The sequence below is a fragment of the Elephas maximus genome, chromosome 25, assembly GCF_024166365.1.
Source record: "Elephas maximus indicus isolate mEleMax1 chromosome 25, mEleMax1 primary haplotype, whole genome shotgun sequence".
NCBI classification, from domain to species: Eukaryota; Metazoa; Chordata; class Mammalia; order Proboscidea; family Elephantidae; genus Elephas; species Elephas maximus.
In genome coordinates, this window is record NC_064843.1 from 34,821,781 (window position 1) to 34,835,406 (window position 13,626).

A 13,626-nucleotide genomic window follows, 5' to 3' on the forward strand; every position below is an offset into this window, starting at 1 on the left:
AGCCTCCACCAGATTGAGTCCAGTACAAGTAGATGGTGCCCAACTACCACCACTGACTGGTCTGACAGGGATCACAATAGAGGGTCCTGGACAGAGCTGGAGAAAAGTGTAGAACAAAATTCTAACTCACACAAAAAAAGACCAGACTTACTGGCCTAACAGAGATTGGAGAAACCCTGAGAGTATGGCCCCTGGACACCCTTTTAGCTCAGTAACGAAGTCACTCCTGAGGTTCACTCTTCAGCCAAGGTTTAGACAGACCCATAAAACAAAACGAGACTAATGGGGCACACCAGCTCAGGGGCAAGGACTAGAAAGCAGGAGGGGACAGGAAAGCTGGTAATAGGGAACCCAAGGTCAAGAAGGGAGAATGTTGACGTGTTGTCGGGTTGTTAACCAACGTCATAAAACAGTATGTGTACTAACTCTTTAAAGAGAAGCTAGTTCAGTAAACCTTCATCTAAAGTACAATAGTAAAAAAAGAAAAGTAAGCCATTGCACCTCTAAAAGTGTTAAAAAGCAAAGGTGTCACTTTGAAGACTAAGGTTAGCCTGACCCAATCCATGGTATTTTCATTTGCCTCATATGCATGCGAAAGCTGGACAATGAGTAAGAAGACTGAAGAAGAACTGATGGTTTGAATTATGGTGTTGGTGAAGAATATTGACTATACCATGGACTGCCAGAAGAATGAACAAATCTGTCTTGGAAGAAGTATAGCCAGAATGTTCCTTAGAAGCAAAAATAGCAAGATTTTGTCTCACATACTTTGGACATGTTATCAGGAGGACCCAGTCCCTGGAGAAGGACATCATGCTTGTCAAAGTAGAGGACCAGTGAAAAAGAGGAAGACCCTCAAAGAGATGGACTGATAACAAGAAATAACCCATGAATGGATACCTAGATAGATATATAGATATGCCAAGAGGTGAGGGAGCAGGTGAGGGAGCACACTCACCAGCAGATACATGTTTGGTGGTGGAAATTTCTAAATAAATAACTGTAGTTGGTCTTCATATATTAATAATAATAATAATAATAATAATAAAAAACCCAAACCCAGTGCCGTCGAGTTGATTCCGACTCATAGCGACCCTATAGGACAGAGTAGAACTGCCCCACAGAGTTTCCAAGGAACGCCTGGCAGATTTGAACTGCTGACCCTTTGGTTGGCAACTGTAGCAGTTAACCACTATGCCACCAGGGTTTCCAATAATATAGACAATAGAGCACAGAAATGGTATAATCAGGGAATCCTCTTAGATATAACTAAACACCTCATGGGATAAAGTTCCCAGGCTTGAAGGCAAAGGACCATAGACTGTCAATTGGCACAACATAGTTCTTAAGGAAAATGTTATACATCCCACTTCGGTGAGTAGCATCTGGGATCTTAAAAGCTTGCTAGCAGCCATGTAAAATACAACTGTCAGTCTGTTCTAGTCTGGAACAAAGGAGAGTGAAAAAAACTAAAGACTCAAGGGAGCAATTAGTCCAAAGGACTAATGGATCACATAAACCACAGCCTATTGGAGACCCTGGTGGCAGTAGTGGTTAAGTGCTACGGCTGCTAACCAAAGGGTCAGCAGTTCAGATCCGCCAGGCGCTCCTTGGAAACTCTAGGGGGCAGTCCTAGTCTTTCCTATAGGGTCGCTATGAGTCGGAATCAATTCGATGGCACTGGGTTTGGTTTTGTTTTTTTTTTTTATGTATAATCCTGAGACCAGAAGAACTAGATGGTGCCTGGCTATCACTACTGAACCACTCTTGACTGGGATTACAACAGAGGGCCCCAAAACAGAGTGGGAAAAAAAATGTAGAACAAAAGATTAAATTCACAAAAAAGAGCAGACTTACTAGTCTGACAGAGACTGGAGAAACCCCGGAGACTATGGCCCCTGGACACCCTTCTAACTCAGAATTGAAGTCACTCCTGAAGTTCACCTTATAGCTAAAGATTAATAAGCAGGTGTATAAAACAAAAATAACACATGTGAGGAATGTGCTTCTTAGATCAGTCAAGTATATGAGATCAAATAGGCAACACCTGCCCAAAAACAAAGACGAGAAAGAGATGGGAAAACTGGATGAATGGAACAGGGGAACCTGGGGTGGAAAAGGAAAGGGAGAGCGTGCTGACACAATGTGGGATTGCAGTCAGTGTCAGGAAACAATTTGTGTATAAGCTTGAATGAGAAATGAATTTGCTCTGTAAACTTTTCAGCTAGAGCACACACACCAAAAAAAAGATGGATTGACACAGTGGCAGCAACAGTGGGCTCAAACATAGCAACAGTTGTGAGAATGGCACAGGACCAGGCAGTGTTTGGTTCTGTTGCTATATGTTGAAATTGACTCAGCACCACCTAACAACAACATAGCTTCAAAATATATAGAGTAAAATTGATATACCTAAACGGAGAAATAGACAAATCTGCAGTCATAGGAGATTTTTTAACAGACCTCTCTCAGTTACTGATAAAACAAACAGACCAAAAAAATCAGTAAGGATATAGAAGATGTGAACACATCATTAACAAACTTAATCTAAATATCATATATAGAATGCTGTATCCATAAACATTAGTGTGTACATTCATTTCAAGTATACATCATACGATGGACCATAAATCATAAAACATTTTAAATGATTGAAAGCACACAGAGTATTTTCTCTGACCATAGTAGAATTAAGCTAGAAGCCAACCAACCAACCAGCCCACTGCCGTCGAGTCGATTTCAACTCATAGCAACCCTATAGGACAGAGTAGAACTGCCCCATAGAGTTTTCAAGGAGCGCCTGGCAGATTTGAACTGCCGACCTCTTCGGTTAGCAGCCGTAGCACTTAACCACTACACCACCAGGGTTTCCAAAAAATATGGAACGCTTCACGAATTTTCTCTGACCATAGTAGAATTAAGCTGGAAACCAATTATAAAAATATAAATAGAAATCCCACAAATATTTGGAAATTAAAGATTGTACTTTTTTTTTGTTACTGTACTTTAGATGAAGGTTTACAGAACAAACTAGCTTCTCATTAAACAATTAGTACACGTATTGTTTTGTGTCATTAGTTACCAACCCCACGACATGTCAACACTCCCCTTCTTGACCTTATGTTCCCTATTACCAGCTTTCATGTCTCCTCCTGCCTTCTAGTCCTTGCTCCTGGGCTGGTGTGCCTCTTTAGTCTTGTTTTGTTTTATGGGTCTGTCTAATCTTTGGCTGAAGAGTGAACCTCAGGAGTGACTTCGTTACTGAGCTAAAAGGGTGTCTGGGGGCCATATTCTCAGGGTTTCTCCAATCTCTGTCAGACCAGTTAAGTCTGGTCTTTTTTCTGTGAGTTAGAATTTTGTTCTACATTTTTCTCCAGCTCTGTCCAGGACCCTCTATTGTGATCCCTGTCAGAGCAGACAGTGGTGATAGCTGGGGACCCTCTAGTTGTACTGGACTCAGTCTGCTGGAGGGTGTGGTAGTTGTGGTCCATAAACATTGTACATTTTTAAGTAGTCAGTTAAAGAAGAAATCTCAATGCAGATTAGAATATATTTTGAACTGAATGATAATAAGAAAACAACATATTAAAACTCATGTGCTGCAGCTAAAGCTGTACTCATAGAGGAATTAATTACCTTAAGTGAATACAGTAGAAAAGGAGAAAGCCTGAAAATCAGTGATGTAGATATCGCTAAAAAAGAAAAAGCTATTAAGAGCAGAAAATGTTGAAGAATTAAGTTCAGAAATGAATGAAATAGAAATCAAAAGTATAATAGAGAGAATCAGTAAAGACTAAAGTTGGTTCTTTGAAAAGATTGATGCAATTGAGAAATTTCTAGTAAGATAAAAAAGAGAAGTGCAAATTAACCGGTATCAGAAATGAAAAAGTGGACATCACTACAGATCCTACAGACACTAAAAAATAAGATATTATGAACAATTTTATGGCAATAAATTTGAAAATTTAGATAAAACGGACAAATTTCTAAAAAACACAATTTACCTAAATTGACAAAGAAAAAATAGCAAATCTGAATAGTGCTTTATCTGTGAACGAAATTGACTGTTATGAAAAATCTTCTCTCAAAGAAAACCGAGGTCCAGATGGACTTCGCAGTGAATTTACTCAAATCTTAAAGGAAGAAATAACACTAATCTTGCACAAACTCCTTAAAGAACAGAAGAAGGGAAACCATTTCCTGATTCTTTTGTTAAATAATCTTGGTCCTGTTATGTAGTTTCCCATGACCATTGTGTATCTCTTAGAACTAAAGTTCACCTCATACCTTTAGTGAGTTAACAGTTCCTCAACAGATATTTAACATGTCAGATTTTGTTTATTCCCTTTACTCAATTTGGCAAATAGCCCCAATTGCACAAAATAATACTGCCAACTAGCAAAGAACACTATTCTAAGAAAGCAATTTTTGTTGATAGAATAGTTTTTTCTACCCCTTCTTCTGGAAACTGATAGTAGTAGTAAAATTTAACTTACTGTATTTTTGTTTTTGTTTTTCTCTTGTAGACTCCATTAATAATATACCTTTTTCATTTCCTGATTGACTATGCTGAATTGGTATTTATGGTAAGTACTTTTCTTTATAAAATCTATATGTAGTTATTTTGAATTTTACAGTTAGTTGTCTTCTGTTTTTAAGAAAAAATCTGTTTTAGGAGTTCAGGAGTTTCTCAGAAAATAAAAGTAAAAACTTACACCTTTAATTTAAATTCATGAAACTTTGACAGTGTTATGGAAGTGGAAGGAATAGTCTCTGACACCTGGCCAATTCCATTTCCTTATTCTTTTTAGAATTAGAATTCTACACTACGTAGTCTTGAATTTTCTAGCTCCAAGATTTCATGATTGGCTTCAATTGTGGTGCTAGCATGGAGAGAATCCTGAATTTCCTAAGCATTCCATCGAAAGATTCTGTGAGGTGTTATGGGAGAGAACATAGACCTGATGAGACTTTCAGGGGCAAGAACCTCCAAAATTGAGATGGCAGGGCTGTATTTTGAGAGGCATAATTTGAAACTCTTGCCTAATCTAGGTTTGAAAATCTGGGTCAAAAAATACCAAGGAGGTCCACTGAGGTTTTCCTTAAAAATTATAATGACTTAGTATGTGCTAGGCACTTGACATATATCAAGCCTGCACAGTATTGTGCATTAGTTTCATTTCATAGAAAACACCGATAACTTGCAATGTCAGGGCAGATGTAGGAGACCACAAGGAAGTAGGCCTAGATGGGTCCTAATCCCCAGGGTTTTCCACTCAGAACTATGCCAGGGCCTTATGTTTGGATAGTCAAAGATGGGGCATGTGGTAAATGGTAGTGGTTCTGCCTGTATAAGAGTTCAATACTGATTAGTCCACTGCCATCCAGAAACTCCAGGCCCTGACAGCATTCCATTATTCCTATACTAATTGGGTTCTGTTTCTTATTATTACTCTTTCTTTTGACAGATAACTGACGCACTCACTGCTATTGCCCTGTATTTTGCAATCCAGGACTTCAATAAACTTGTGGTGAGTAGTCAGTGGGTGGTACAAAGCTGATGGAATTTGGTAACCTGCTGGCCTCTTTAATTATGAAGAGTGAAAGGTCATGTGTTTAAGGACCCGGCTGCTTTAAAATGCCAAGGAGTGGGAGTGAAGCTTGTGGCCTGTTCACCAGCCCTGGAATGACCAAACTCAATCCCACAAGACAGCTTTACTAATAGAAAGGTCAGCTCAATCTCTGTAACTTATTAATAACTGCTGATCTCCACATGCTTATGCAAGTTCAGACTTTCTGGAGTAAGCAGTTTGACTACAGTTATATTAATGAGGAGCCTTGAAAGTCTTCTTATCCTTTCACAAGTTTTTCTTTTCAAAGGAAAATAAATATAGCTTTTAACTCAATGTATTATGCTTATTCCAGGGAAAATTGGGTTCCCAATGTAGTTTCTGTTTCTCTGGAGAGAGCAACCTTTTTTTTTTTAATTAATTTTTATTGTGCTTTAAATGAAGGTTTACAAATCAGGTCAGCCTCTCATACAAAAATTTACATACACCTTGCCATACACTCCTAATTGCTCTCCCTCCAATAAGACAGCACAGTTCATCCCTCCACTCTCTCTCTTTGTATCCATTCGGGTAGCTTCTGGCCCCCTCGGCCTTCACGTCTGCTCACCAGACAGGAGATGCCAACATAGTCTCATGGGTCCGCCTGATCCAAGAAACTCGTTCTTCACCAGTATCATTTTTCATCCGCTATTCCAATCCAATCCCTGTCTGAAAAGTTAGCTTTGGGAATGGTTCCTGTCTTGGTCTAACAGAAGGTCTGGGGACCATGGCCTCCGGGGTCCCTCCAGTCCGAGTCTGACTATTAAACCTGGTGTTTTTAATGAGAATTTGGAGTCTGCATCCCACTGCTCACCTGCTCCCTCAGAGTTTCTCTGTTGAGTTCCCTGTCGGGGCAGCCTTTGGTTATGGGTGGGCACCATCTAGCTCTTCTGGTCTCAGGCTGATGTAGTCTCTCGTTTATGTGGTCCTTTCTGTCTCTTAGGCTCATAATTACGTTGTATCTTTGGTGTTCTTTCTTCCTTACTCCTGGCAGGATGAGACCAATTGATGCATCTTAGATGGCTGCTTGCTAGCGTTTAAGACCCCAGATGCCACTCTCTAAAGTGGGATGCAGAATGTTTTCTTAATAGATTTTCTTATGCCAATTGACTTAGATGTCCCCTGAAACCATGGTCCTCAAACCCCCGCCCCTGCTACGCTGGCCTTTGAAGCGTTCAGTTTATTCAGGAAACTTCTTTGCTTTTGGTTTAGTCCGTTTGTGTTGACCTCTCTTGTATTGTGTATTGTCTTTCCCTTCACCTAAAATAAAACTTAACTACTATCTTAATAGTGAATATCCCTCTCCCTCCCTCCCTCCCTCCCTTCCCGTTCTCATTGGAGAGAGCAATCTTAATTGGAAAATTTGGCATGTATTAAATGCTTATTGAAGAATTGTTAACACAGTAGACGTTATCAATGTAAACGTTAGTCTTAATCCATATATAATAGCGCAGGAGAATTGCTTACTGGGGCCGCTCTCATTTTCCTGGGTTCTGAGAGAGTTAGCAGATTATCCACGTGGACTGCCCATGTAGTTATAAAAAAACTGGCTCCATTCCTCCTTGATTGGCTAGGAGCCATTGATCGGTTTTAGACTGGGGTGAGAGAATGCCTCATCTCATTCGTATTATCTGTTTATGGTTCATTTTCTCTTCTGTTACCAAGTAATAGAACCAGGAATAGCAGTCTGCCGTTCTGTGGCAGTGGTCACTAGTAACGAATAAAGATGATGAATTCTAAAATTTTAGATCTCAAAGAGATTTAAAATTTTAGAATTCATCATCTATCTAAACTGGGGTTCTTAACTTGGAGTCTCTTTATAGGCTTAAGGGGTCTATGAAGCCCTTGAAATGATATAAAAATTTTATGTGTATGTGCATATGACATTTTTCTTAGTAGAGTCCATTGCTGTTATTGGTGTTCAAAGAGGTCCTTGACTTCTCCCCTAAAGGATTAAGAACTACGTTTAGAGACTTAGCATCACTAAGACCAGGGAGTATACATCTTAAACTAAAGGAGTGTAACTTGAAAACTTTGGGGGCTGAGGTAAAATGCTGTAACAGTTTTCTCTTGAGTGTCAGAGATGAAACAACTGGGCATGAGATTCATAAACTGAGGAATCCAGAAATAAATTAGAGGTGCTTATTTTTTTCCCTAAGATAGATTGTGTTTGTAGATCCCAGTCTTTGTTTTTTCAAGGCGCTATTGTTATTGTTGTTAGTCAAGTTGGTCCCTGACTCATGGTGACCCTCTGCATGACAGTATTGGATCATTGTGATCCATAGGGTTTTCACTGGCTGATTTTTTTTTTGGAAGTAGGTTATCAGGCCTTTCTTCCTAGTCTGTCGTAGTCTAGAAGCTCTGCTAAAATCCACTCAGCATCTGTCTTAGCCTGGGTTCGCTGGAGGAGCAAAACCAGTGAAGCATATATATAAATATATAGAGAGAGATTTATTTCAAGGGAATGGCTCACGCATTTGTTGAGGCTGGCAAGCCCCAAATCTGTGGGCCAGGCTTCAGACTGGAGGCTTCTCCTGACTCACATGGTTGCAGGGGCTGATGAAACCCTAAAACGGTCAGGCGGAAGGCTTCTGGCTCACGGGTTTGTGGGAGCTGATGAATCCCCAAATCTGGTGGCAGGCTGCTGGCTTATGTCCCAAGAACCGGAGGTCAGAGGATGACCAGTGGGATGCAGGATTGAGAGGGAGTGAGCTTTGCCAGAGCATCCATATATATTGGATGTAGGCCACACTCTCAAGGAACTGCCCATTTCAGCTTACTGACTGCTCACATCATATCACAAAATGGTGAATGATTACATAATATCTGCCAAACCACAGAAAATTATGACCTAGCCAAGTTGACACATTAACCCTTACAGCACCATAGCAACACTCAAGCCTATGCTAAAGTATTTAAAGGTGATGTGTTTCAAATGGCTTGGCCAAAAAAAAAAAAAGTATGTGTAGAGATAAAGGAAATGTGACAAAATGTTAAAAACTGGTGGATCTAGGTGTGGGTGTTTATTGAACTATTCCTTTAACTTTTCTGTAGTTTGAAAATTTTCAATATAAAGCACTGGGGAAAAATAAATTCATGTTTACACCCATCACTGTATATATAGTTTATATCTATGAATCTATATTTTTTTCTATATAGTCTATATATGTTTACCACAAATATGTATATGACTATCATGTGACTGTATATGCCAATCAGAAATATATATATATGGTAGTCATGTATGCATATATACATAACAAAACCAAACCTATTGCTGTCGACTCAGTTGCGACTCATAGCACCCTGTAGTAGAGTAGAACTGCCCCATGGAGTTTCCAAGGCTGTAATCTTCATGGAAGCAGAGTGCCACATCTTTCTTTTGCAGAGTGACTGGTGGGTTTGAATTGCTGACCTTTTTGGTTAATAGCTGAGTGGTTAACCTCTGTGCCACCAGGGCTTTCTCTCTGTATATATGTATGTTACTATTGTTAGGTGCCATCTAGTCGGTTCCGACTCATAGCGACCCTATATACAAACAGAGTAAAACACTGCTTAAACCTGTGCCATCCTCACAATCATTGCTGTGTTTGAACCCATGTTGTAGCCATTGTGTCAATCCATCTCATCGAGAATCTTCTTTTTTGCTGAGTCCCTACCTTACCAATATCCAAGGGAGGGTTGGTAGCTTTCATCTAAGAACAAAGTCAGCCAGATCTTTTCAACCAAAATGTAAAACTGAAGTATGTTTTTTTTTTCTAAATTTTATTTAGTTGCTGAGAATATACACAGCAAAACGTACACCAATGTAACAGTTTCTACATGTATAATTTAGCAACAGTGATTACATTCTTTAAGTTGTACGACCATTCTCACTCTTCTTTTCTGAGTTGTTTCTCCCTCATTAACATAACATAACCTTACTGCCTCCTAAGGTTCCTGTCTGTTGTCAATTTGATCCTGTGTAGATAGTTCTTTAAAAAAAAAAAAAATTTTTTTTTTTCCAAGATCTTAAAAGAGCATAATACTCAAGGTAGGCATTTTTTTTTTCCCAGTTAAGCTAAACTATCGTTCAGTTTTAAGATTTCTTCAGGGATATTTTGGTTTAAGGTTTAAAGATTATCTCAGGGCAGTAGTTTCAGGGGTCATTTAGCCTCCATGGCTCCAGAAAGTCTAGAGTCCATGAAAATTTGAAATTCTGTTTTGCATTTTGCCCTTTTGAACAGTATTCGTCTATGGAATCTGTAATCAAAATGTTCAGTAGTGGTACCTGGGCACTATCCAGTTCTTTTGGTCTCATGGCACAGGAGGCAGTTGTTTATGGAGGCAGTTAGCCACACATTCCATATCCTCCTCTTATTCCTGACTCTTCTTATTCCTCTGTTCCTCCAGGTAATAGAGACCAACTGTTGAGACTTGGATGGCCACTTTCAACCTTTAAAACCCCAGGCACTACGGAGTGAACTAGGAAGTAGAACAGAAGCACTAAACACGTTATTAGGACAGTTAACTGGGATGTCCCATGAAACCATTACCCTAAACCTTCAAACCAAGGAACCAAATCCTAGGAGGTGTTAGGTTGTACATAATGAAGTAAGTTTTAACAAAAGATGGAAGTTGATTAGAGGTGCTAACATCATATGTATCTATCATATGTGTTCCTATTTTTGTCTGCTCAGCTCTCATAAGAATACCATATATATACTCCAATTAAAACATTTTTAATGAGGGGGTAAAAGCTTATGAGAGAGTAGTAAAACTAGGTTTCAGTTATTTTTAACAAAGTCAGGCTTCACTGTCAATAGGAGAGATACCTTTAATTTAAAGCACCCATTATTTTGATGTGTAGGATTGTTAGTTTCCTTTGTGGTTACCTTAATATTTACCTCTGTTTTTCTTAAGTTTAAACCAATCCTTTATCTCTTGGTATTGCCTCGACTTCCTTTCCGTATGAAAGATCTATGACTACATTATTTAGTCCCTCTTTTTTGTTTTAATGTTGTCACCTTTTACATATTGACGTCTCTGTTTCCCTATTTTCAGTGTTTTAGCTTTGATTTATTTGTGACTTTCCTATCTGGGTTGATACCTGGTTGTTCTGTCCTGTGTTCTAGTCTTGGGTTGTTATCTGATGTTACTGATTCTCTAACCAGAGCACTCCCTTTAGTATTTCTTGTAATTTTGGTTTGGTTTTTACAAATTTCCTAAACTTCTCTTGATCTGGAAATGCCCTAATTTTGCCACCATATTTGAGAGACAGTTTTACTGGATATATAATTCTTGGTTGGCAGTTTTTTTCTTTCAAGGCTTTGTATATGTCACCCCATTGCCTTCTTGCCTGCGTGGTTTCTGCTGAGTAGTCAGAGCTTAGTCTTATTGACTCTCCTTTGTAGATGACTTTTCGTTTATCCCTAGCGGCTCTTAAAATTCTCTATCTTTGGTTTTGGCAAGTTAGATTATAATATGTCTTGGTGGCTTTCTTTTGGGATCTTGCTTGTGTGGGGTTCGACAAGCTTCTTGGATATCTTTTCATCTTTCACAATATCGGGGAAGTTTTCTGCTAACAAATCTTCAACAATTTTCTCTGTATTTTCTGTTTTCCCCACCTGTTCTGATACTCCAATTACTCATAGGTTATTCCTCTTGATAGAGTCCTACGTAATTCTTAGGGTTTCTCCATTTTTTTTTTTAATCCTTTTCTCTGATTTTTCCTCAAATATGTTGGTGTCAAGTGCTTTATCTTCATTCTCACTAATTCTGCCTTCCATTGCTTCAATTCTGCTCCTATGACTTTCTACTGAGTTGTCTAATTGTGAAACTTTATTGTTAATCTTTCAGATTTCTGTTTGCTGTCTCTCTGTGGATTCTTCCTGCCTGTTAAATTTGTCATTATGGTCTTGTATAACCGTCTTAAGTTCTTCTGTTGCCTTGTCTATGTGTTCCTTGGCTTGTTCCGCGTTTTGCCTGATCTCTTTCCTGATCTCTCGAAGAGCTCTATATATTAATCTTTTGAATTTTACCTCTGATAATTCTAAGAAGTTTTCTTCTTCTAGAAGGTTTCTTGATTCTTTGTTTTGGGTGCTTGTTGAAGCCATCATGGTCTGCCTCTTCATATGATTTGTTATTGACTGTTGTCTCTTGAGCCATCAATAAGTTATTATATTTATTTATTGTATGTTTGCTTACTGTGTCTTAGCTTCTTGTTTTGTTTTGATATGCCCAAATAGGCTGGTCGTGTGAGCTATTTTGATTATTGGAGCCTTTGAAGCTCTCATGTTCTGTCACTAGGTAGTTAGAGCTGCTACTAGGTATGTGAGCCCAGGAATCTGTTTACTTTTCTTGTATGGATTCAGCTCAGGTGTCCAGGTAGTGGGTCACCAAGTGTGTGCTGCAGGCTCTCACCTACAGCATATTTTTATACTCCTGATATTTTCTTTTTCCTGGATCCCTGGTGGTGCAGTCCTAGATGGGCAGGGGTGATTAGAATAGCCACAGGTATCTCGCTGCAGTAGAGGGTCACGCAAGGCAGGGGGCTGACAGCTGTCCCTGAGTGTTTGGGAGGAAAGCATGTCCCTGTTGCCTAGAGTGCTGTCTTAGTCATCTGGTGCTGCTATAACAGAAATACCACAAGTGGATGGCTTTAACAAAGATAAGTTTATTTTCTTACAGTCTAGTATTTTTTAGTAGGCTAGAAGTCCAAGTTCAGGGCCTCAGCTCCAGAGGAAAGCTTTCTCTCTGTCGGCTCTGGAGGAAGGTCCTCCTCATCCTTTTTCCCTTGGTCTGGGAGAATCTCAGGTCCAGAGGACGTGCTCTGCTCCCGGCACTTCTTTCTTGGTGGTATGAGGTCCCTAACTCTGTTTGCTTCCTTTCCTTTTATCTCTGGAGAGTGAATTATCAGTTGGAATGTTTTTGTTTTCTATCCTCAGATAGCCAGTTAGGTTTTTTGGTCAGAATAAGAGTTTTATTTTTCCTGCGTTAAAAATTACCGTATTCTAAGTTGTAGATTTTGATGATACTGACATATTCTATTGATTTGGATAGAGTATCAGCTCATGTCTTCCTCTGAATCTTCTCTACTTTGTCAGAATTGGCATGTATTTTACAGCATATCTTCCATGCTTATGGAAGCATGTTAGTATTGCTGGTAGTGAATATGAATGCTGATTGAATGTGACCACTTGATTATCATAGCATTTTAGATTGCCTCACTTGACAAAAACAAAGCTAGCCTATGTTGTGTGACTCACTCTGACCTCTGCTGAGATCGTACTTCCTATTTGAAACTCAGAATGTGATTTAGAAAGCCGCAGGTGGTGTGATAGGGAGAGAGAAAAACCTGTATTCCTTTGATGTAATTCGGGGGTTGTGAACTTGGAGTATAGGCCCCTGAAGTTGGAATGTACTGAGGCTAACAGTTGGAGATGGGGTTGGGGTGGAGTCCTCCCTTCTGCACCAGGGTTTTTGGGAATCCAATTGGGTGTAGAAATGGCTTCAATGTTTAGAAAAAGCCCTTTATTTGAAGTAGGTGAATTATATCCCTGCAAAATCAAATCTTCCAAGGGGTAAGCATGTGGGAATGGGTAGAAGGGGAGGAGGACTCCACCCTAGAAATCTTTCTATGAAAAAATAACATACATATAAAAAAGTATATAGCCATCTGTGTACAACTTGATTAATGATCACAAAGGTAACATACCCATGTAAATACCCTTCAGGCCACTTTTAACCTCTCCTGTGAGCTTGTTATAGCTCATCATTGTCAAGGTTGTTGAATGTAGCTAGAAATATTTATCTTTGGGTTTTAAATTGTAGTACCAAACCTCATTTATTTTTATACTCCTGATATTTTCTTTTTCCTGGATCCCTGGTGGTGCAGTGGTTAAGAGCTCAGCTGCTAACCAAATGGTCGGCAGTTTGAATCCACCATCCGCTCCTTGGAAACCCTATGGGGCAGTTCTACTCTGTCCTATAGGCTGGCTGTGAGTTGGAATCGACTTGACAGCCATGGGATAATATT

The 13,626-nt window shown here is 39.3% G+C and overlaps 1 protein-coding gene across 2 annotated transcripts in view; it reads left to right on the plus strand.

The window, feature by feature from the left end:
• The window catches only part of PIGU (phosphatidylinositol glycan anchor biosynthesis class U), a 116,685-nt gene that overhangs the window by 40,806 nt on the left and 62,253 nt on the right, over positions 1–13,626 (plus strand). For both annotated transcript variants that reach the window (XM_049868990.1, XM_049868991.1), the window contains exons 3-4: positions 4,527–4,586; positions 5,469–5,531. In XM_049868990.1, coding sequence (XP_049724947.1) covers positions 4,527–4,586; positions 5,469–5,531 — 123 coding nt within the window. The remainder of the gene's footprint in view (positions 1–4,526; positions 4,587–5,468; positions 5,532–13,626) is intronic.